Below are 20,887 nucleotides of genomic sequence, written 5' to 3'. Positions count from 1 at the left end.
GCCTCGTCAGCCACGCCCCCCTCCGGCGTGCGCTCCGGCGCCCCGCACGCCCCACGCTCGCCTTCCCGCAGGGCTGCGCGCGCACGCTCGGCTCGCCGCGCCTGCGCCGTGAACCGTGAGGCCTCTCTGCCTTGCAGACGTCCCTACGGTGCCAGCGCAACAGCCCGGCGCGGGGGGTGATGGGAGTGCGCGCTCAGTGGCTTGCCGAGAGGCCGTGTGCGCAGGCGCCAGCTGGTCCTGTGGCTCGCAGGAGCAGGGGCGGGGCTGCTGCGTTCTCGTTTTTTTTGCTGTCACCTGGAGGACTGCCCAGGGCCAGCGTGGGTCGCGAGGGCCCCGGTACTGAGAGGCTGCTGAGTCTGCAGGCCTGGGGAGCGCCTCTCCCCGAGTGGCAGGTCCACACAGTACCTCTCCCCGCCTGGTGCCCATGATCAGAGCCTAATGAGGCCCAAAGTCTGCATATCTCCACCCCAGCCGCGAGAAGCAGGGCAAGCCGGCAGCACACCCCTCCGCTTGGAATCATAGCTAACAGCTGCAGGCAAGGCCTGTGGCTTTCTTCGTCTCGCGTGTGCGCGTGTGTGTGTGTCTGGACCCCGAGAGGACGATGATGGCTGGCTGCCAGCGCCTGTTGGACAGGGCAGTGCCTAGCCCAGCGTGCTGCCCAGCACTGGGGCATTGTAGAAAGACCAGGAGATGAGCCTATGTGCCCCTCATGCATATGAGGATTTGTCCCTCTAGCTCCTCCGTGTCCTCGTCGTTTCATCCCACAACCCAGACATATGTTTAGATGGTCCAAGGACCAGTCCTTGGACCAGGAACAGAGGGCTTTGCTACACGGTAATACTCCTGAAATCAAGCAAGTGTATAACACACCAGCTCCCTGTCTGCCCTGCTCCGGTGACTCCTTTCATGAAAGATCTCTGAAATGTTATCTGCATTTACACCCAAACTCACTCGCTTTGATCCTTGAAACGGGAATCAAAGATCACATTGTACTTTCCAAGGGTCTGTGGGGTTTTCAGTAGCCTGGGCCAAAAATAATAAAAGTGGCACCCAACCAGGAAACACCTCCTTGAAGTGTGAATGAAACTTGGATTTTTTTTTCAGTTGTATCTTTCCTAATTGACCTGATAATTTAAACTTCCTCCCTTAAGGGAGGGGTTGTTCCTGTGAATTCCAATCACCCTCAGGCCCCAAGCAGCTGGAACCAGCTCATGACTAAACAGCAGAGAGTGAGCAGCAGGCTTGAGAAAAAGACCACACAACCAAGCCCCTCCTACAAAGAAAGGCCTTTTTTCAAATTGCCTTTTAGTTTTATTTTAGGGCATTACCTCAAATGTGCATGACAAGATGTATTGTAGTAACCATTGTAAAGCATACAATGCAGTAGTCATATTAATAAATACATTCACAAGGGTGTGCAGACATCACCACCATTCCCAGAGCCATCTCATCGAACTAGAAACTATCCATTAAACACTGAGTCCTCATCTCCGAACCCTGAGCACCACCGTTTTGAGTCTGAATTTGACTGTGTACCCCACATACCTGGTGCTCACACAACATTTGTTCATTTGTGAATTGTTTCATTTAGTATGTTTTCAAGGTTCATCTATGCCATAGCACATGTCTGCATCGCCTTCCTTTCACATGTTGACTGAGGGAATGGGGGGTGGGGCTCAGATGTTAAGAGCACTGACTGCTCTTGTATAGGGCCTCCATTTGTTTACCAGCACCCACATTGTGGCTCACAACCATCCATAACTCCAGCTCCAGGGTATCTGATGACCTTTTCTAGTTTCTTCAGAACCAGGCACATGCATGGCTCACATATAAGCATGCAGGCAAAAGCACTCTTACATATAAAAATAAATAAAAACTTTTTTTTAAGAGCCAGCCTTTAATCCCAGAACTCAGGAGGCAGAGGCAGGTGGATCTCTGTGAGTTCCAGGCCACCCTGGTCTACAGAATGAGTTCCAGGCCAGCCTGGTCTACATAGTCAGACTCTATCTCAAAAACATCCAAAAATAAAAAGAAGTGACTGGTCCTTCCTTTGAGTGTCCACGTTCTGTTTACCTTTCATCCCTCATGACACTGAATTGTCTACACCTTTGGCCATTGTGGGTAACAGTGCTGTGGAATCATTGTGTCCTAGTCAGGGTTTCTATTGCTGGGATGAAACACCATGACCAAAAAGCAAGGTGGGGAGGAAAGGGTTTAATTGGCTTACACTTCCACACACTATACATCATCGAAGGAAGTCTGGACAGGAACTCAAACGGCAGGATCCTGAAGGCAGGAGCTGATGCAGAGGCCATGGAGGGTGCTGCTTACTGGCTTGCTCAGCCTGCTCTCTAATAGAAGTGGGGACCACCAGCCCAGGGACGGCACCACCCACTATGGGCTGGGCCCTCCCCCATTGATAAATAATTAAGAATATGCCTTTCAGCCCTCTTTTTTTGGTTCCCTCTTTTCAGATAACTCTAGCTTGTGTCAAATTGACATAAAACTATCCAGGACACACTGTAAAAGATCTGTTTGAGTCCCTGGTTTTAATGTTTTAAAATGTATGTGTTATGAATGTTTTATGTTCATTTATGTCTGCGTCATGTGCATGCCTGGCATCCTCAGAGGACAGAAGAGGGTGTTGGATCCCCTGGAACTGGATTTACAGATTGCTGTGAGCTGCCGTGTGGGTTAGTTCCTCTAGGAGAGCAGCCGGTGCTCTAAACCACTGAGCCGTCTCTCCAGCCCTGATTTTAATTCTTTAGCTGTACATCTATATAGCTATACAGCTATAAAAAAGAGCAGAACTGCCAAGTCTCACAGTGATTCTGTTTTGGTTTGTGATGAACTCCAGTGTTCCAAGCCGGTCGCCAGTAGTGGTATCCAAGGTTCCAGTTCCTCCACCACCTGCCGACAGGTGGTTCAGCAGGAGCTCACATGCCCATTATGAATGAGACCCAGCACAAAATACGAAGTTTTCCAATCTGTGAGCATAGTTTGTCTTTTCCTTTCTTTTTTTAAGTCTTCTTTAATCCTTTTCAGCAGAACTGAACATAATATCAGTGCTTGTAATCTCAACTCAGGATGGTGGGGCAGAAGGATCCTGATCTTTATAGCAAGAGTGTATCCAAACATTATTTTAAATGTTTATTATTATTATTATTATTGTTATTATTAGTGTGTGTGTGTGTGTGTGTGTGTGTGTGTGTGTGTGTGTGTGAAGGTCAGAGGACAACTTCTGGGGGAAATCCCCTCCTTCCACTGTCTGTGTCCCAGGGATCAGGCAAGAAGCACATTTACCCCCTGAACTCTCTCACCCCTCACGAAATACTTCCTGTCACAGCTGGTTGAATGTGTTGATTCAGAAGGCTGTATGTAGGGCACCTGTATATCATTGTCTTAGTTAGGGTTTCAGTTGCTGTGAAGAGACACCATGACCATAGCAACTCTCATAAAGGAAAACATTTAATGGGGACTGGCTTACAGTTTCAGTGATTCAGTCCATTATCATTATGATTGGACATGGTGGCATGCAGACAGACATGGTGATGGAGCTGAGAGTCCTACATCTTGATTGGCACACAACAGGAAGTGAACTAAGACACTGGGTGTAGCTCGAACATATATGAGACCTCAAAGCCTGCCTCCACCATAACACACTTCTTCCAACAAGGCCACATCTACTCCAACAAGGCCACACTGCTGTGGAACAATCTTTGTACACTGTGAATGTGCATTGCTCAAATTGTTAATAAAATGCTTATTGGCCAGTAGCCAGGCAGGAAGTATAGGCAGGGCTGCCAGACTAGGAGAATTCTGGGAAAGACAAGGTGGAGTCAGGATCACCAGTCAGATGCAGAGGGAACAAGAGATGAACATACCATGCTAATAAAGGTACAGCCACGTGGCAAAGCATAAGTAGAAATACGGGTTAATTTAAATGTAAGAGTTGGCTAGTAACAAGCCTGAGCTATTGGCCCAGCATTTATAAGTAATATTAAGCCTCCAAGTCAATTATTTGGGAAGCAGCTGCCAGGTAATTGGGAACAGGCAGGCGAGAGAGAAATGTCTGATTACACCACATCTCCTAATAGCACCACTCCTTTGGGGGCCATTTTCTTTCAAACCACCACAGTTATCCTATACTGTGCATATCACACACATACATTATTGTTGTTATTATTATTGCCCATGAAGTGCTCAGAAACTTCAGTGACACAAGAAGGTAGTAGCAGTGGACACCTTTGACCTGTTCCTTCTTCACTCGCCCCACGCTTTTGCTGGTTTGAAGGAGTTTTGTTTCATATGCAAGATGTTTTGCCTTGCATGCATGTCTGTGTACCACATGTGCGCCTAGTGCTCTCAGAGGCCAGGAGAGGGCATGGGATTCTCTGGAACTCGAGTTACAGACCTCTGTGAGTCACTGTGTGGGTCCTCAGAAGAGCAGTCCATCTCTTAACTGCTGAGCCATCTCTGCAGCCCCAGAATTTTTTTTCTGAGAGTGGTTTTCAAAACAATGTTCGATAAACTTAGCCAAATGCACTTCCTCTAGTGATGTAATTATGATATTTTATTTACCTTTGGTTAACGTACTAAATCATATAAAGTATATAGATAGAATGTTCAAAAGAAACCATCTTGCATTCCTTTGATAAATTCCATTTGGTCACAATAAATTCCTTGTATGTGTTGCTAACTTCAATATGTTCATATTTTAAACGGAATTTAGCATACACATCTGAAACAGGTATTGGTTTGTAACTTTCTCTGTTTGTAATGCTATTGTCTATATTTTTTTAATTTAACTGCAATAACATCCTTTCCAGAGTCTGATGCCCTGTTCTGGCCTCAAGGGGCTCCTGCATTCACATGGTGCACACACATTCACACAGGTACTCACATTTGCATAAATGAATTAATTTAAAATTGTTTTAGCCTTACCTATTTTGTGTGAGTGTTTTGCCTGTTTGTATGTATGTGCGCTGTGTATGGCTGGTGTACTCCCAGGTCAGAGAGGGCCTCAGATTGGATCCCCTGTGCTGGGGTTCAGATGGCCGTGAGCCACCACATGGGTGGTGAGAAAGGAACCTGGGTCCTCTGCAAGAGCAAGTGCTCTTACCACTCAGCATCTCTTTATCTTTTTATTTACATACGTTTTCCCTATTTTTGAAAAAAGGGTTTATTTTTATATTTTTCTGTGTGTGTGCAGGTGCCGGTGAGGTTCTCCTTAACCACTGAGCCGTCTCTCCCATCCTTCTGTTGTTGTTTGGGACAGGAAGTCTCAACTCTACAGCCGAGGCTAGCCTCGACCTCACAACACTCCCTTCTCAGCCTCCAGTGCGCTAGGATGATTGATGTGAACCACTAGGGTGGGGTGTGTCTGGCTTTCCTATTAAGATAATATCAGATCAAAAGTTGGAGAGCGTTTCTTTCTCCTGTATTTTCTGAAATAATTACTGTGACTGACATTTTCCCTCAACTTTTTGACAAAATTTGGTTAAATTACCTGGGCTGGGAGTTTTCTTTATGACATATTCTCCATCTGCCTCTCTCTATCGCTCTGTCTCTCTGTCTGTATCTCTGTCTGTCTGTCTGTCTCTCTCTCATGTGCTTGCATACACAGGTGTGTGTGTGTGTGTGTGTGTGTGTGTGTGTGTGTGTGTGTGTGCCTGTGTGTGTGTGTCTCACTGTGTAGCCTGGGCTGGCTTTGAACTCAATCCTTCTGCCTCAGTCTGAGTGTTAAAAGACTCCAGACCACCATATCTAGATTCAAGAATTTAGTTATGGAGCTGGGCATGGAAGTCCACGCCCCTGGTCCCAGCACTTGGGAGGCAGAGAAAAGCAGATGGATGTGAGTTCCAGGCCAGCCAGAGGTACACAATGAGACCCTGTCTCAAAAAATTAAGCAAATTAAATAAAACATTTTTTAAGGAATGTAATTGTGGAACTGGGTCTGGGTCCCAGAACCCACATGGGGTTCACGACCATCCCTAACTTCAGTTCCAGAGATTCCCACCCTCTTCTGTTGTCTGAGGGCACCAGGCACACATGACACACATACACAACAGCAGGCAAACACTCATACCTGTAAAATAAAAATAAAAATAAAACCTTAAGAACAGGGTCTGGAGAGATGGCTCAGAGGTTAAGAGCATTGACTGCTCTTCCAGAGGTCCTGAGTTCAATTCCCAGCAACCACATGGTAGCTCACAACCATCTGTAATGAGGTCTGGTGCCCTCTTCTGGCCTGCAGGCAAACATTCAGGCAGAACACTGTATACATAACAAATAAATCTTTAAAAAAAAAAAAAAAACTTAAAAAACAAACCTCATTGTTTTATAATGTAGCTCACTAGTATACATGCTATAAAACTAATACAAATAATTTCATCTTTATACATATAGGGCTCCTTATATTTTCTACTTATGTAAGTTATGAATCCTGTCCACTTCATCTAAATTGTCAAGTTTGTTGAAGTAAATCTGTTCATATTATTACCTCATCACCATGAGTGTGCATGTGTGCATGTGTGTCACTGGAGATGAGCTGAGGGGTCACACATGCTAGGTGAGTGCTTCCACTGCCGTCTACTAGCCCCCCAGTACCCGCCTGTGAAGTCTCAAACCTTGGGACAAATGGCTGAGGGGCCTGTGTAACAGAGCAGAGCAGACCTGGCCACCAGGTTCCCCCAGCTTCCCTCAGTCCCTGCCTGCTGGCATACGCAGCCCTCTACCCTGCACTGGGAAGTTAATTAACAGAATATTAACAGAAAGCAGTTACCTGGGGCTGGGCTGCCCTTTCCTCTAGAGGTTCTTCCCTGTGTAATTCAGACATTTCGGTCACCGGGCCTTTGTACCTTTGGCCTCCTGGCAGCTGCTCCTGGTTCCCCTCTCCCCCTCTTCCCCTCTTCCCATGGCTCAGGGGCGTGTCCATCCTGGACCCTCCCAGACATACCTGCCTCTGGCTAAGCTCTCCCTTTTGTCTATAATAAACTTTCTCCTCCACCACATCTAGGAGCAGCCATGGCCTTTCCTTTCCTTCTTTTTTTTTCATTCAATATTTTTTATGATAGTGTTTTCTCTTTCACAACTGAAGTTGAAAAATCTTTCAAATATCCAACACTTTATTGATTTTCTTCAGACTTTAGCATTTTAAAATGACATTTATTAATTGTGTGTGTGTGTGTGTGTGTGTGTGTGTGTGTGTGTGTGTGTGCATGCACCACAATGCATGTGCGGGAGTCAGAGGACAACTTCCGGGAGTTGGTTCTCTTCTTCCACCATGTAGGTCCCAGGGACTGAGCTCAGGTCCGCAGACTTGGCGACAAGCTCCTGGACTTGCTACACCATCTCATCAGCACCACACTTAAAAAATACTTTGGGTTTTTGTTGTTTTTCTAAGACAGTGTCTCATATAGCCCAGGCTGGCCTTCAACTTCTGAGTGGCAAAGGATGAGCTCTTGATCCTCCTGTCTCTAGCTCTGGGAGGCTGAGGTTAACAGCGGTGTGCCATCATGCCCTGTATTACAGGGTTTTGTGGATGTGAGGCAAGCATTCTGCCAACTGAGCTGCACACAGCCCTGCTTCCTGTACTATTGGTGTCCATTTTTATTTTCACTCCTGTGAGTAGTCTGAATTTCTGCCGTCTTCTGGAAGTGCTTGGGTAACGGAGTGTGGACCTCTCTTCTCAATTAGTGTTTATGATGATATATACCCTCCTGTGTGTCCCTTCGCCTATCTTGTCCTGAGATGGGGTCTGGCTGCGCTGCTGTTTTAGGAAGTGTTGTATTGCTGTGAAGAGACGCCACGACCTCAGCAACCCTTAGAAGAGAAAGCAGTTGATTGGGGCTGGCTTACAGTTTTAGAAGTTTAGTCTATTGTCATCATGGTGGAAGCATGTCGGCACGCAGGCAGATATAGTACTGGGTAAGTAGCTGAGAGATCCGCAGGCAGCAGGAAGAGAGAGGCACTGGGCCTGGCTTGAGCTTCTGAAACCTCAAAGCCCAACCCTAGTGACACACTTCCTCCAACAAGGCCACACCTCCTCCAACAAGGCCACACCTCCTCCAACAAGGCCACACCTCCTCCAACAAGGCCACACCTACTCCAACAAGGCCACACCTACGCCAACAAGGCCACACCTACGCCAACAAGGCCACATCTCCTGATCTTTCTCAAGTATGGATGTCACTCCCCTGATGACTAAGCATCCAAATATACGAATATATTCTTATTCAGACCACCATAGCTGCCCAAACTGATCCCAAACTGTGGCTTCAAGGGGTCCTTCCACCTCAGCCTCCTGAGTAGCTGGGACAGTGGGCACGTGCTGCCAAACCTGCACTTGAACAGATGTTCAAAGCTGTAAGCCTCAGAGCTCTAACAGTTGTTAGGCTACACCCCAGAAACACCAGCATGCTGGTTCCAAGTCTCACATCATTTCCCTTTGATTTAGCCTGAAGAATTTTTGCCTTTTTTTTTTTTTTTTTTAAATTTTAGAGACAAGATCTCGTGTAACCCAGGCTGTCCTCAAATTTGTTGTATAGCCAAGGAGGGTCTGGAACTCTTGATCCTCATGCCTTCAACTCAAGAGACTGAGATTACAGGCATGCATCTCCATGTCCAGTTACAGCTGTTTTAAAATTTCATTCCAGGGGTTGGAGAGATGGCTCAATGATTAAGGACCTGAATTAGATTCCCAGCAACCATATCGGTTTTTTCATTTTTTCCCCCTAAACATAAGAAAAAGAAGGCCTTGGGCTGGAGAGATGGTTAAGAGCACTGACTGCTCATCCAGAGGATCTGGGTTCAATTCCCAGCACCTACATGGCAGTCTGTAACTCAAGTTCCAGGCGACCTGACACCCATGTCAAAATATCAGTGTACATAAAATAAAATGAAATAAACATTTTAAAAAAGAAGGCCTCTTTGGATAAGAGAGAAAAACACCCTTTCAGATAACAGTATGAACATTCTGTAGGAGTCCTGACCAGGTGCCTTCCTTTGCCAGGTACCTGGAAAAACACCCAGGAGGGAGACCCTGTACCTAATACTACCCAGTCAGAGGAGGGAAAAGCCAGCCAAGGTCACATTTCTGGTCTACGGCAACCGCATAGAACAGGCAGAAAGAGCAGGCAAAGGCCAGCTGTGGAGGCTCAGCCCTCCAGGCAAACAGGCCTCTGTAAATCTGAGACTTGAACATAGAAAGTTCCAGACTGGCTAGGCTAATTGAGACTTTTTCAGAAGCAAAAAAGAATATCTAGACAGGCCAGCTGTGTGCCGAGGAGAATGTTCATGGCAGAGGAACAGTTCAGTCCCTGTGGCATCAGGCATCTGGATCTCCTCGCAGCCTTCAGCCAAGTGGGTAGGGTGGAGTGAGAGCCTGTCTGAGCTGGTGGCGGCAAGACTCACTCACATTGTGTCTGGGTCTCCTGGTATGCCTGGCACTGGGGAGCTGACAGGTACAGCAGCTTCTGAGAGAATGAAGGCATGGGATAGGAGACCTGGCCTTGCAAAGAATGGGCTGACGGGGAATAACAAACTCCATTTACACGAGGCTTCCCTCGCAGAGACTTACTTTGAAAATTAAATACTCCCCAAGCTATGGAAACCCAGCCACTGGCTGAGTGCTAGAACTTTATTATTATAATGGGTCGGCCCAATTCCAGCCACCACAGGCAGAACAATGAGCCATTGAAGCCTCCCAGCCACCCTCTCCCTCAGGCTGGGACCTGGTACCAGGCCTCCGAGGGGCGGGCCGTAGGGCAGACATGCCTAAGTCCTGGCTTTGCCATCTCGGCTCGCAGAGACTCCTGGGGGGTCTGGGAACTGCTTTCCTCACTCATCAAGCAGGGCCCCCGTTAAAAACTACAAGCAGAAAAACCATATGCAGAAACAGGTTTTACGCTGACACTCTATTGCACAGCTTGATGCTTCTGGGTTTGAGCTAATTGTACCTGCTCCCAGGGGAGTCACGTCAGGATGCCGGAGACACAGGTGCTCTCATCATGCCTGGCCAGTGTGCCTTTATAACAAAAGTAGAGCAAAGGAGACAATGGGGTGCCCCTGCCCCACGCGGGGTGCCCCTGCCCCATGCAGGGATGCCCCTGCCCCACGCGGGATGCCCCTGCCCCACGCAGGGATGCCCCTGCCCCACGCGGGGTGCCCCTGTCCCACGCGGGGATGCCCCTGCCCCACGCGGGGTGCCCCTGCCCCATGCCGGGGTGCGCATCAGGCCCTCACTCAGTGCAAAGCCCTGGGGTCAGTGGGCACAGCTCTCAGTGGGCACAGCTGGGGCAGGGAGCTGTGCCCGTCTGGCTATCAACCTCCAGTTGCTGCGTAACAAGGTCACACTATATCTTGTTTATGGTCCCACTTTATTCCCAAGCATTTGGTGTTATTTGATCATCAGTTTTAAGCCCCAAATATCCAATTTTATTGGGAGAGAACACATTTAATTTTATGGAACCCCAGGGCCCACTCGCTGTCCCATGAAATCCTAGAGGGGATTGGGCTGGGTCTCCTCGCCCATCCCTGCTGCTTTTGCTCCCTGAGATGAGGCCTCGCCCTGCCCAGTCAGGCAGCTGAGTCTGGTGTATTCGGTGACTCCTTGGGTCTATCTGGATTGGATTTCCAGCCTCTGAGTGCCCAGCACTCTGCTCAATCCCTGGTACAGAAGGCCTGTGATGGGAGTCCTCTTACTGCCTACTGGGAAGGCCTCATGTGCTCCTCAGAAGGCACTAGGACGGCTCCTTGGACCCCAGCTTGGGTTTCAGGATTAGGGTAACCTGAGTATCATAAACCGCAGCAGGGCTGAGATTAGGCAGGCTCAGGTCTACGTTGCTTTGCTAGGCCCCTGGGAGATGTGAAGGTCTCCTCGCTACCCCTGTAGCCACAGGTGCTTGGCTGTGGACCAGAACATGCAGGGCTCCCCCAACCCTCTGGTGGCAGGACCAGAAACATGAGAGCTCTTGGAGAGCGTACGGGGTTCGGGGACAGCAAGGGGACGTAGCAGAAGCCAGGTCCCAGCCGCAGGGATGCTCAGGGTAGTTGGTTCTGCAGGAGAGTGAGGGTCAGCAGCTGCCCATGGGTGAGCAGCCATGGCCCTGGCTGGCTCACCATCAAAGCCACAAGGTCACCATCAAATGGGCCTTCTGTTCCTCCTCTCAAGACAGCTCCCCATCCAGAGTGGACAGCATCAGTCTTGAACCTTGGGTGGACCGGGGGCCATACCAGGCGAGCAATGGCAGTCATGTGACCATGACACTGCATGGAGAGAGAGGTCCAGGGACCACCTTCGGCTCCTGGATACACAGGTAAGTGTGACTGCAGTTTCCTTACTAAGGACCTATGTGTGGCACCAATGGAAACCCATGCCTGTCACTGTCTTCAGCCATTGTCTGTTTTTGGGGGGCCTGCCACCCAGCTCCCCAAAAAATCACATATGGAGGCTTATTCTTAATTATAAATGTCCGGCCTTAGCTTGGCCTGTTGCTAGCCAGCCTTCCTTAAACTAGCCCTGTCTATCTTTTGCCTCTGGGCTTTTCTTATTCTCACTTCTGTAAATCTTACTCTTACTCTGTGGCTTGCTGTGTACATGGGTGGCTGGATGACTGACCCCTGGAGTCCTCCTTCTTCTTTGGCTGCTTCTTTTTCTCCTCCCAGATTTTTCCTTCTATTTATCCTCTCTGCCTGTCAGCCCCACCTATTTCTCTTTCCTGCCTCACTATTGGCTGTTCAGCTCTTTATTAGACCATTAGTCAAGTGTTTTAGACAGGCAAAGGAACACAGCTTCACAGAGTTAAACAAATGCAACATTAACAAAAGTAACACACCTGAAAAATATTTTAAAACAATTAACAATTGGCAAAACTTCACCCTGTTGCTATGGGTCCTGGAAACAGGAGCCATGACCCCAGTCATGCATGCTGGGCTTTGAAGGCAGGCTGCACATAAGGCCCAATGTATAGCCAGATGAGAGCCTGATGCCTCGTGGCTCAGACCCTCTATCCGCCAGCCTGTGTCTTAGTGCTGACTCCCAGTTCTCGAGAGACCTCTTGGCACCCTGTGTTGAAGAACCTTCTGCCCAGTTATTTCACATCCTGAATATCTTGGGTCATGGTTGGGCCAGCCCACACCAGCCTCTCTGGGAAGCTCCTTTTTTTCTCTGCCCTGTCTGGGAGGGTTGCTGAGCAACCAATGGCGTGGCTGTCAGGATAGAGGTGTTTGCACAATTCTGGGGACTCTCCCATCTCACCTGGAAGGAGCCAGACCAACAAGACCCTCACCTGGCTGTGAGGGACGAGCAGGGCTTGGGCCTGGCCGCGCCTTCCTGTGCAAGGCACAGTGTGTGACTCTGTTTCCTTGTTTGTGCCTTTGCCTAGTTCAGGAAGCACACGAGGAGCAGCCCACAGCAGTGCAGCCTGAGCCTGGATCAGGACACAGTCCCGTGGATTCTGGTGGCTCTGGGCTTCCACTGGAAAAGGCACTTTGTGGGGACAGGGAGAGGAGACGGGATGAGGCAGGCTTAAATGGTAGCGGCTTGCGTTTAGCTCAGGTTCCTCAGACATCTTTGGTGCTGAGGACCCATTAGGGCAGGCTTGGGGGATCTGGTGGTTGAAAGAGAATGACCCCCATAGGCCCCTGTGTTTGAATGCTTAGTCATCAGGGAGTGGCATTACTTAGGAGGAATTAGGAGGTGTGGCCTTATTGGAGGAAATGTGTCACTGGGGGTGGGCTTTGAGGTTTCAAGGGCCCAAGGCAGGCCCAGTGTCTCTCTTCCTGCTGCCTGTGGATCCGGATGTAGAACTTTCAGCTACTTCTCCAGCACCATGTCTGCCTGCATGCTGCCATGCGTCTCGCCATGCTCTTTGCCATAAACAACAACAACAAAAAAATGAAAACCAACAACAACAAAAAAAATGGACTAAACCTCTAAAACTGCAAGCAAGCCCCAATTAAATGCTTTCTTTTCTACGAATTGCCATGGTCATGGTGTCTCTTCATAACACTAGAACACTGACCAAGACAGGGGCTGCTGCTTGAGTTCCACAGATGTCCAGGAAACAGTCTGGAAGCCCTTGTTCTAGTCCCTACCCAGGTTAGTGTTCAGCTGCGGCTCCTGCACTCAGGACTAAGTCCACAGCCTGCAAGTTTGGGGCCAGAAGAGTACACCTTCTGGGCTGGGGTTGGCCCCCAGGAGCTAGGCCTGTCTCAGATCATTTGGATGGAGAATCAATTCACAGATGCTTCCGAAGGGAGCTAGGTCTGTGTGGTCCACTCCCAAGTATCCAGTGCCTGCCTGCTGGCCTCAAGCTATGGGAATGCCTGCCCATGTCTAGGTGTGACCTGCACACACCATTCCCCCCATGCATCCCATGTAGAACTAAGAGTGGACTACCAGGGAGGAGGGAGGAGAGGCCAGGCCAGGCCAGGAGAGGCCAGTGCATCTGGTCAGGCATTGTATAGAGGGGGCCTTCCCCGGAGTCTGCCACCCAAGGTTACTAGGTGCAGGGAAGTAGCATCCAGAGGGGAGCAGGAACAGACAGTCCAGTGCAGCCACAACCACGTCTCATGTGGTAGAACCTCCTGATCAGGGGGACCAGACACCTTGAGCCTGAATAGCGACATGGTCTATTAGTCCTGGGTCTCTTCAAGGACACAGCCTATCTGACAGACATGCTGGGCAGCTGTCTGGAGGCATTCTTAGGGCCTGGCTTGCCCATAGCTCCGGGCAGCATGCAGTATGTGAGTGCTAGGTGGGGTTTAGGCTTGCCACATGGTGGCACCTCCCGGGTTCTGTGTGGGCACCACTGCATATGCCAAGGTAGCAAAGAACAAAAATGTGGGTCTCGGGTATAAGCTCCTGCCTGAGGCCTCAGGCAGACACTGCTGTTTCTCACAGGCACGTCCACTTGCTGGCAAGCTGCCCAGCCAGGACATGGATACAGTCTCCACTGCCAGCAAAGCACAGTAGGGACCCATGCCCCTGCCTCCAGCTGAGCCGAGGTCCCCAGAAGGCTTGGTCATATGCAGCCTCAGCCGCTCTACCACTCTAAGAACTGATGGCTCCTTTTATATCCTCTCAGAGCTTTGCTGGACTCTGTCCTCCACTGCTGTCTGGCCCTCAGTCTGGCCCTCAAAAGCACCTGTCACCCTTCTTTCTCTGTGTGCCTGCTGCACAGGGGTCTCAGGACAGCAGGAAGTGGGGATGATGTGGGAGAGGGCGAGGTGCTAGGAGATGGGAACTCCATTCTTCTTCCCAGGACAGTCAGGCAGGGAGGGAGCTCCTACCAACTCCCTTCCTTCCCATGTCCTTGCGCAATCCAAAGCCGCAAGCAGAGGTGTGTAAAGCATTGCCGGGGGTAATTGCAGGTTACATGGAACAATCTGAGGAATTAAAAACATATTTTCATTGCATCATAAAAACATGCAAAGGCAGAGAAGAGGCGGCCCAGGGGAGCACCTGGCCCTGGGTTGGGGAGCACCTGGCCCTGGGGCATTCTAGCCCTTGTTGCATTTTCTGGTCCAGAGAGGGAACTGGCCCTGCAGTGATCCTGCGGCTAGGTGGGGCAGACACTCAAGACAGATGCCACTGCTGATGCAGCTCATCTGTGGGTTCTGCTCCTTGGCATTGACCCTGCCTTTAGCACAGGGCACAACAGCCCTCCGTGAGTAGTGCAAAGTAGTCCCTGGTCTGTGCACGCCGCCCTAGTGGGGACCTCCTGGTCCTGTTCTGGCTCCACAGATGACTGAGTGAGGCTCTGGGTCTCACCGGAGCAGTGGGCTGCCTTTGTGGTCTCCTGAACCTGCCCCTGGGCCCCATAGCTAGGCCACTGTGTGGGGCTGCACTGACCAGCCCCAAAGGTAGCTTGAGTGGTAGCTCATCCCTGTGGTAGTGCTTTCTCTGCAACACTCACTGCTTGTGAGTTGATCAGACTCCCGCTCATCATCTTCCAGGAGTGCAGAGGGAGCTAGGACCTGAAGCCACAGAGAACATGGATTTGTGGTGCCGGGCGGTGGTGGTGCACGCCTTTAATTCCAGCACTCGGGAGGCAGAGGCAGGCGGATCTCTGTGAGTTCGAGGCCAGCCTGGGCTACCAAGTGAGTTCCAGGAAAGGCGCAAAGCTACACAGAGAAACCCTGTCTCGAAAAACCAAAAAAAAAAAAAAAAAAAAAAGAACATGGATTTGTGGATGTCTGCACCCTCCTAGAGGCTGGCACAGGCTGAGACAAAGATTCCAGGGGCAAGTACCCTGATGTAAATTCTGCTCTGGGAAGAAGGTATAAAAGTAGGCCCTACCTTTGGGGCTGGTCAGTGCAGCTGCACACAGTGGCTTAGCTATGAGGCCCAGGGACGGGTTCAGGAGACCACAAAGGCAGCCCACTGTCTGGTGAGACGTGGGCCCAGAGCCTCACTCAGCACTGTGGAGCCAGAACAGGATAGGAGGGCCCCAATGGGGCAGTGTGCACAGACTAGTAACTGTGCTAAAGGGGCCTTGGGGACATGAATGTACGGATGGCAACGGCTGGCTGGGCAGGCAGGAAGCTACAGGCCAGTGGGTGCACAGGGCCAGTCACAGGTTGCCTCCATTCAGTCAGCACCCAGCACCAAGGCCACTTTCAGATGCTTGCTTGCCCCCTTGGCAGGGACTGCCCCCAGAGGATGGTCCCATGAGATGCACCTGGCCGGCTCCCAGAGGCTTCCCACCCCTGCTGGCCTGAAGCAGCAGGTATTAGCTGACCTCTCTTCCTGGGAGGCAGACAAAACCTCAAGCTGGAGGAGTGCCCCGCCCCCAACCACGCCCCAGGATCCTGGCAGGCTGGGGCGTGCCACCAGTGGGGCATTCAATAGGACATGGCTGATCTGGCCCTGCACTTGGCGTCTTAATTGGGCGTCTGAGAGCACCCTGCACGCTTCCACTCTGAGCCAGGCTCGGTAGGCCCATTAAGGTGCAAACACATTCCTTTGTTGGCTGACAAGCAGGGTCCCATCCAAGGCTCCCGGGGCCAGGCTAAGTGATGTTTTCTTAAGGAAGACACGAGATTAGCCTCTGCTAAAGCCTCAGCATAATGCAGCGCCCTGCCCCTCCCTGTAAGGGCTGTTTCTCCCTGCAGTGATTGACAGGCGCTCCTTGGCCCATCAAGCTTCAATGTGGAGGATTAGTCAAAAGCAGTTCACAAGCTGACCTGGAGGGCCACAGTGGAAAGTAGGGAGGTGAGTGGTTTTCAGTTCAGAGACAGAGAACATCAAGTGACCCTGGCAAACCTCTCCTCCTGTTCCTGACCCTTGATGACCACCGGAGCTAGGCCGCCCTTGCCTCAAGATGCACACAGAGACCTTAGGGGTGATCTTGGCAAAAGGTCCAGGAGGGATCTCCAGAAAGATGTCTTCAGGCCCGAGCTGGTAAGTGAAGGGAGAAGGTGGGTGCTGAGGATGGTGGGGAGGTACTGTGTCCTGCCAGCAACCAGTAGGGTCAGGTTAGGGTTGTTCCTCCCAATGGCTGCTGGCAGCTCTAGGACTAAGACACTGTGGCTCTGTGTGTTACGGTTCTGGTGCAGCAGATCCTGATTGGAAGCTACTATTATGTGACGCTGGGCAATCCTGGGGACACCACAAGCAGACATGCTTTAGGAAAACACCCTCTTTATTGGCGCTCCAGAAATGCCAGGGGTCTCAAACCCGGGCAGCCCACGTGGGGGTTTCTGCGCAGGCCGTCATCATCTGACGCTGGAGTATGAGGAGGCTGGCCAGAGGATGTAGGTGTGGGGTCATCCCTGCAGGACACACAGCCATTTATGCAGACACACAGCGCTCCATCCACATCTTCTGGGGTCTCTGAGGTGGTAGCAAAACCTTCCAGTCCTGCCAGTAACAGGTGGGGTCAGCACAGGCCAGCTTCATATTGGCCTAGCCATGTCACCCCAAACCACAAGAGATTATTGAGAGATGGGTTGGAAATAAGCCCTTGAAGAGAGCCCCCCCACCCCACCCCTGCCCAGACTGGTATATCAGAGAGAACACTGCAGTTGCTGCAAAAATATTTTGATCAAAATGTATACTGGGCTCTTAACAAAACCCCCAGGAGGTATAATATTCAGGTAAGAGCTTCCTTAGAGGGCCCTCTCTGTCAGATGCAGGCCTGCACTGAGACGCTGTGGTAGAGCTGGTGCCAGAATGCCCAGACAAGGCCCTGGCCAGACTCACCACCCACTGGACGTCTGAGAGCTCCTGCTGGGACTCTCAGAGCAGACAGAGGGCATCTTGAGAGACAGAACTCCTAGAGCCTCCCCTTCAGCTTCAGTGAGGAGAACAGTCACCAAGGGCCCAGACCAAGAAGGGGTGACAGCCGAGACAGACACCCCAGGATGGCTGGAGCATGCAGGCTTCAGGACTGGGGCTTCTGGAGGGCGCCGTCAGACAGAGGGGACATGGCAGGCGCAGGCCTTTGCCAAGTTCTTCCTCCTCAGAAGAGGACTGCCATGACTGGTAAGGCACTGTGACTTCTAGCTGCCCGCTCGGCTATAGCTATAGCAGAGCCACATGAGCGGCGGTCAGTCAGCCGTGTACAAGGCAGCATCTCCACCTTCTGGGCAAGAGGGAAATGAGCGGCACTCGTGCTCAGTGCAGGGACACATGGCACGTGGAGCAGCACTTGACACTGCCTAGGAGATGCTGTGAGAACCCAACCTGCAGGGGCCGCGGCCAGCGGGGGACCACGGCCTGCGGGGGCCACGGCCAGCGGGGGACCACGGCCTGCGGGGGCCACGGCCTGCGGGGACCACGGCCTGCGGGGGACCACGGCCTGCGGGGGCCGTCGGGGGACCACAGCCTGTGGGGACCACGGCCTGCGGGAACCACGGCCTGCGGGGGACCCCTGCATGTACCTGGCATCATGCCCATCAAAGCTCCCACAAATGCTCTTCTCAAGCCTACTCACCTGGATCCAGGTGTCTGAGGAGCCTTGTGCTGGGCACATGGCTTAGCGTGTGCCCTCAGCTTGGCAGGGATGGAGACTTAGCCTCAGCACCCAGTCACAGTGGGGTCCAGGCCCGAGCGCTTGGAGATGTGCAGCTTCACCACCTCCTCAGAGCAGGTGGGGTGGATCCCTACTGTCTGCATCACCTGTGCGTATGACGCCCCACATCTGCACACATCAGGAGTAGATGGTAAGCGGTCAGTATGGGGAGGTCTGTCCACACCACTCTGACCTCGGGAAGGCCTTAGAGGGCAGTGATTTCCTTATGGAGTCAGCACTAAGACTGTATGCCCTCTGCCCCCAGCAAACACCCACCTCAGGCCCTCCTACCTGACCCTGCCCTGGCTTGCTCTGTCCTGTCCCTTTCCTGATTGCCCCTCTCTCCAGGCCTGCTCTGTCACCGTCAAGGTGTGGCAGAAATCACCCACCCCAGTCACTTTTGACTGCAGCCTGCACCCACCCACCCAGCTCTCCTGCCCAGAAATCTGCACATGGACACATGGCATCCAAACAAAAGGCAGAGTAAGTTCCTGAAGGGAGGTGATCGGCCTAGCCACCAGTCCTCTGGAACAGCCTCCGCTGTCAGCCTCACTTGGCCTCTGAGACCTGGCCTCCACCCGGATGCCCTGCCTCGCTGCCAAAGGTCAGGCTCCAGGGCTGGGGCGACTAGGAAAGAGCCGTTCAGTGCAGCCGTGTGGCTGAGGCCTGGGCTACGACTCCGTGAGTTTTTGTTTTGTTTTGTGTGTATCCATGTGTGCATGCATGTGGCATGTACATGTATTCATGGTACAGGGGACAGAACCCTGGAGGACACAGAGCGAGAGGGCATAGGGAAAGGTGGACAGGAGGAGGGTGTGTGGACACTGTGTCCCCAGCGGGCGGGATCTAGGGACAAGGGAGAGCAGGTAGGGATCCCACCAAAGAAATAGGACCAACATGCTGAAGGGATGTGCGCCTGAGACAGGGTCTGGGCCAGATCCCCAGATGGGGCCACACCTATCCTATGGCCTGCCTGGCTTGCAAATGTGTTGGGGTAATGGCTGGTGATAAGGTTCTCCCAAGCATGAGCTGCAGGTCCCAGGTGAGCCCATGGCTTTGGAATATATATCTGTGGCTTTGGAAGATCTGCAGCAGGGCTGTCCCTGGGAGTTTACTCCAAAGTAGCCACGAGGTAGGATCCATGAGCAGCCTCCCCTGAGCATCCTGAGAGACCATGTAGGCCGTGTCCACCATGGATACATGGTGTGGATGGTGGTAAGAATGGCATCCACATCAGCTTCGCCAGGGAGGGCCCTGGGATTATTGGGATAGGGCTGCCCCACAGTGCATTCCCATTCACTGTTCTGAATTGCAGATTCACTGCCTAGGCAATTCAGTCTTGGAAGACTTTCTGAAAGTCTTTTAAATGGTGGCAACCTCTCTTTATAATACTGATTTCCTTAATATGCAAAGAGCTCTTGTAGCTTGACAATTGGAGCACAAACAACTAGAAAGAAAAACCACAGGATACAAATAAACAGTTTGGCCTGGTGGTGGTGGTGGTGGTGGTGGTGGTGGTGGTGGTGGTGGTGGTGGTGGTGGTGGTGGTGGTGGTGGTGGCGGTGGTGACAGTGCAAGCACTTAGGAGGCGGATCTGAGTCTGGGGCCAGTCATAGGGCAGCCAGGGCTGCAGAGGAGCCTGTGGGCAGGGGAAAGGCAGACACCAACACCACCAGACAGTTCACAGGAGACAGAACAGAAGTGCCCAGTGGAGGCTGGGGTGAGGGCTCAAGCGCACTCACGCTGGCCCACCCCAGCGGTGCATCATCCCTGCCTAGGACTTTGACTAGAGTCTCTCTCCTGCTGTGTCCACTGTGCCTGAGGCAGGCTGAAGGATGCCTGCTGCAGACCTGTACAAACCCCTCCCCGAGAAATGCGGACCCCGCGGCTTCACTACAGGGAAAACAACTGCCGTCAACTGTGCAGAGGGAAGGGGCTACAGCACAAAATGGCCAGGATTCTACACGACTTACTTGATCCCCAGAGCAAATCCTTGAGTGACTTCTCCAGCGTGGGGGCCAAGGAAGTGCAGGCCCAGCACCAGCTGTGGGGCCTCCCTCAAGCACACCATCTGAAAGCCACAGTGATTTTGACTGTCACTTAGTCCCAGGGGCCCACCCAGCCACAGGGAGTCGCTATGCCCTCCCTCCACAGCCCCCCTCAGGTTTCCATTTGTGGTAGCTGGTATTGACTGTCAATCTGACAAACTCCACGAGGAAGTTTCCACATTGGGTTAATTGTGGTGGCCTAGACCCATCACAGCTGTGGGCAGCACCATCCCATGGGCCGGGGTCCAGAGTGAATAAAAAGCAAGATTGCGAGCTGAGCACCAGCGGCCATCTCTCTGCTTCTTGACTGCAGACACATGTGACTGGCTGCTTCGAGCCCTTGCCACCAAGCCTTTCCTTCCACTGTGAGACAAAACAAACCCTTCCTTAAGTTGCTTTTGCGGGGACTTTGTCCCATGGGGACCCTGTGGACACCAGACACTCGCCGTGGTCACTAGCTTTTTCTGTCCCAGTGCCCTGGCCCTGCCCCTTAGCACACTCACCTTTATGTAGCAGTGTGATGCATCCCGACCCGTCACTGTGAACTCCAGTGGCTTATAATATGCATGGTAAACCTGGGCGACAAGACACCAGCACCTGAATCAGTGGCTGTGCCCAAGACAGTCCTACAGTCTTGGATCAAACAAACAAACAAAAAAGTAGTGGAAGACAGGATTCTCAGGGACCCAGAGACACTTATGTGGCCCAAGGGTATGACATGAGATGTGTCAACACCTCAGCTGGTTGTAGAGTGTGTCCTCTGTTCAGGCAGCCTGCGTCCACAGCCATGCCATCTGCAGACAGGGCCTCTCCTCCCCA

At 51.7% G+C, this 20,887-nt stretch overlaps 1 protein-coding gene across 7 annotated transcripts in view; it reads right to left on the bottom strand.

Annotated features, from left to right (window-relative positions):
* Positions 1-16,631: 16,631 nt before the first annotated feature.
* Positions 16,632-20,887, bottom strand: part of Txnrd2 (thioredoxin reductase 2) — a 79,843-nt gene continuing 75,587 nt past the window's right edge. For 6 of the 7 annotated variants that reach the window (XM_015987924.3, XM_015987925.3, XM_076548488.1 and 3 more), the window contains 4 exons: positions 20,572-20,643; positions 19,994-20,091; positions 17,943-18,149; positions 16,632-16,867 (listed from right to left, as the gene is read on the bottom strand). In XM_015987924.3, the coding sequence (XP_015843410.1) occupies positions 18,026-18,149; positions 19,994-20,091; positions 20,572-20,643 (294 nt within the window). In that variant the 3' untranslated portion in view covers positions 16,632-16,867; positions 17,943-18,025. Of the gene's footprint in view, positions 16,913-17,942; positions 18,150-19,993; positions 20,092-20,571; positions 20,644-20,887 lie in introns of all 7 variants that reach the window. The other variant, XM_042259029.2, reaches the window with a different exon arrangement.

The sequence above is a fragment of the Peromyscus maniculatus genome, chromosome 12 (assembly GCF_049852395.1).
Source record: "Peromyscus maniculatus bairdii isolate BWxNUB_F1_BW_parent chromosome 12, HU_Pman_BW_mat_3.1, whole genome shotgun sequence".
Lineage (NCBI taxonomy): Eukaryota > Metazoa > Chordata > Mammalia > Rodentia > Cricetidae > Peromyscus > Peromyscus maniculatus.
Note: the sequence above shows the minus strand (reverse complement) of the source record. Positions and strands in the feature narration are given on the sequence as shown.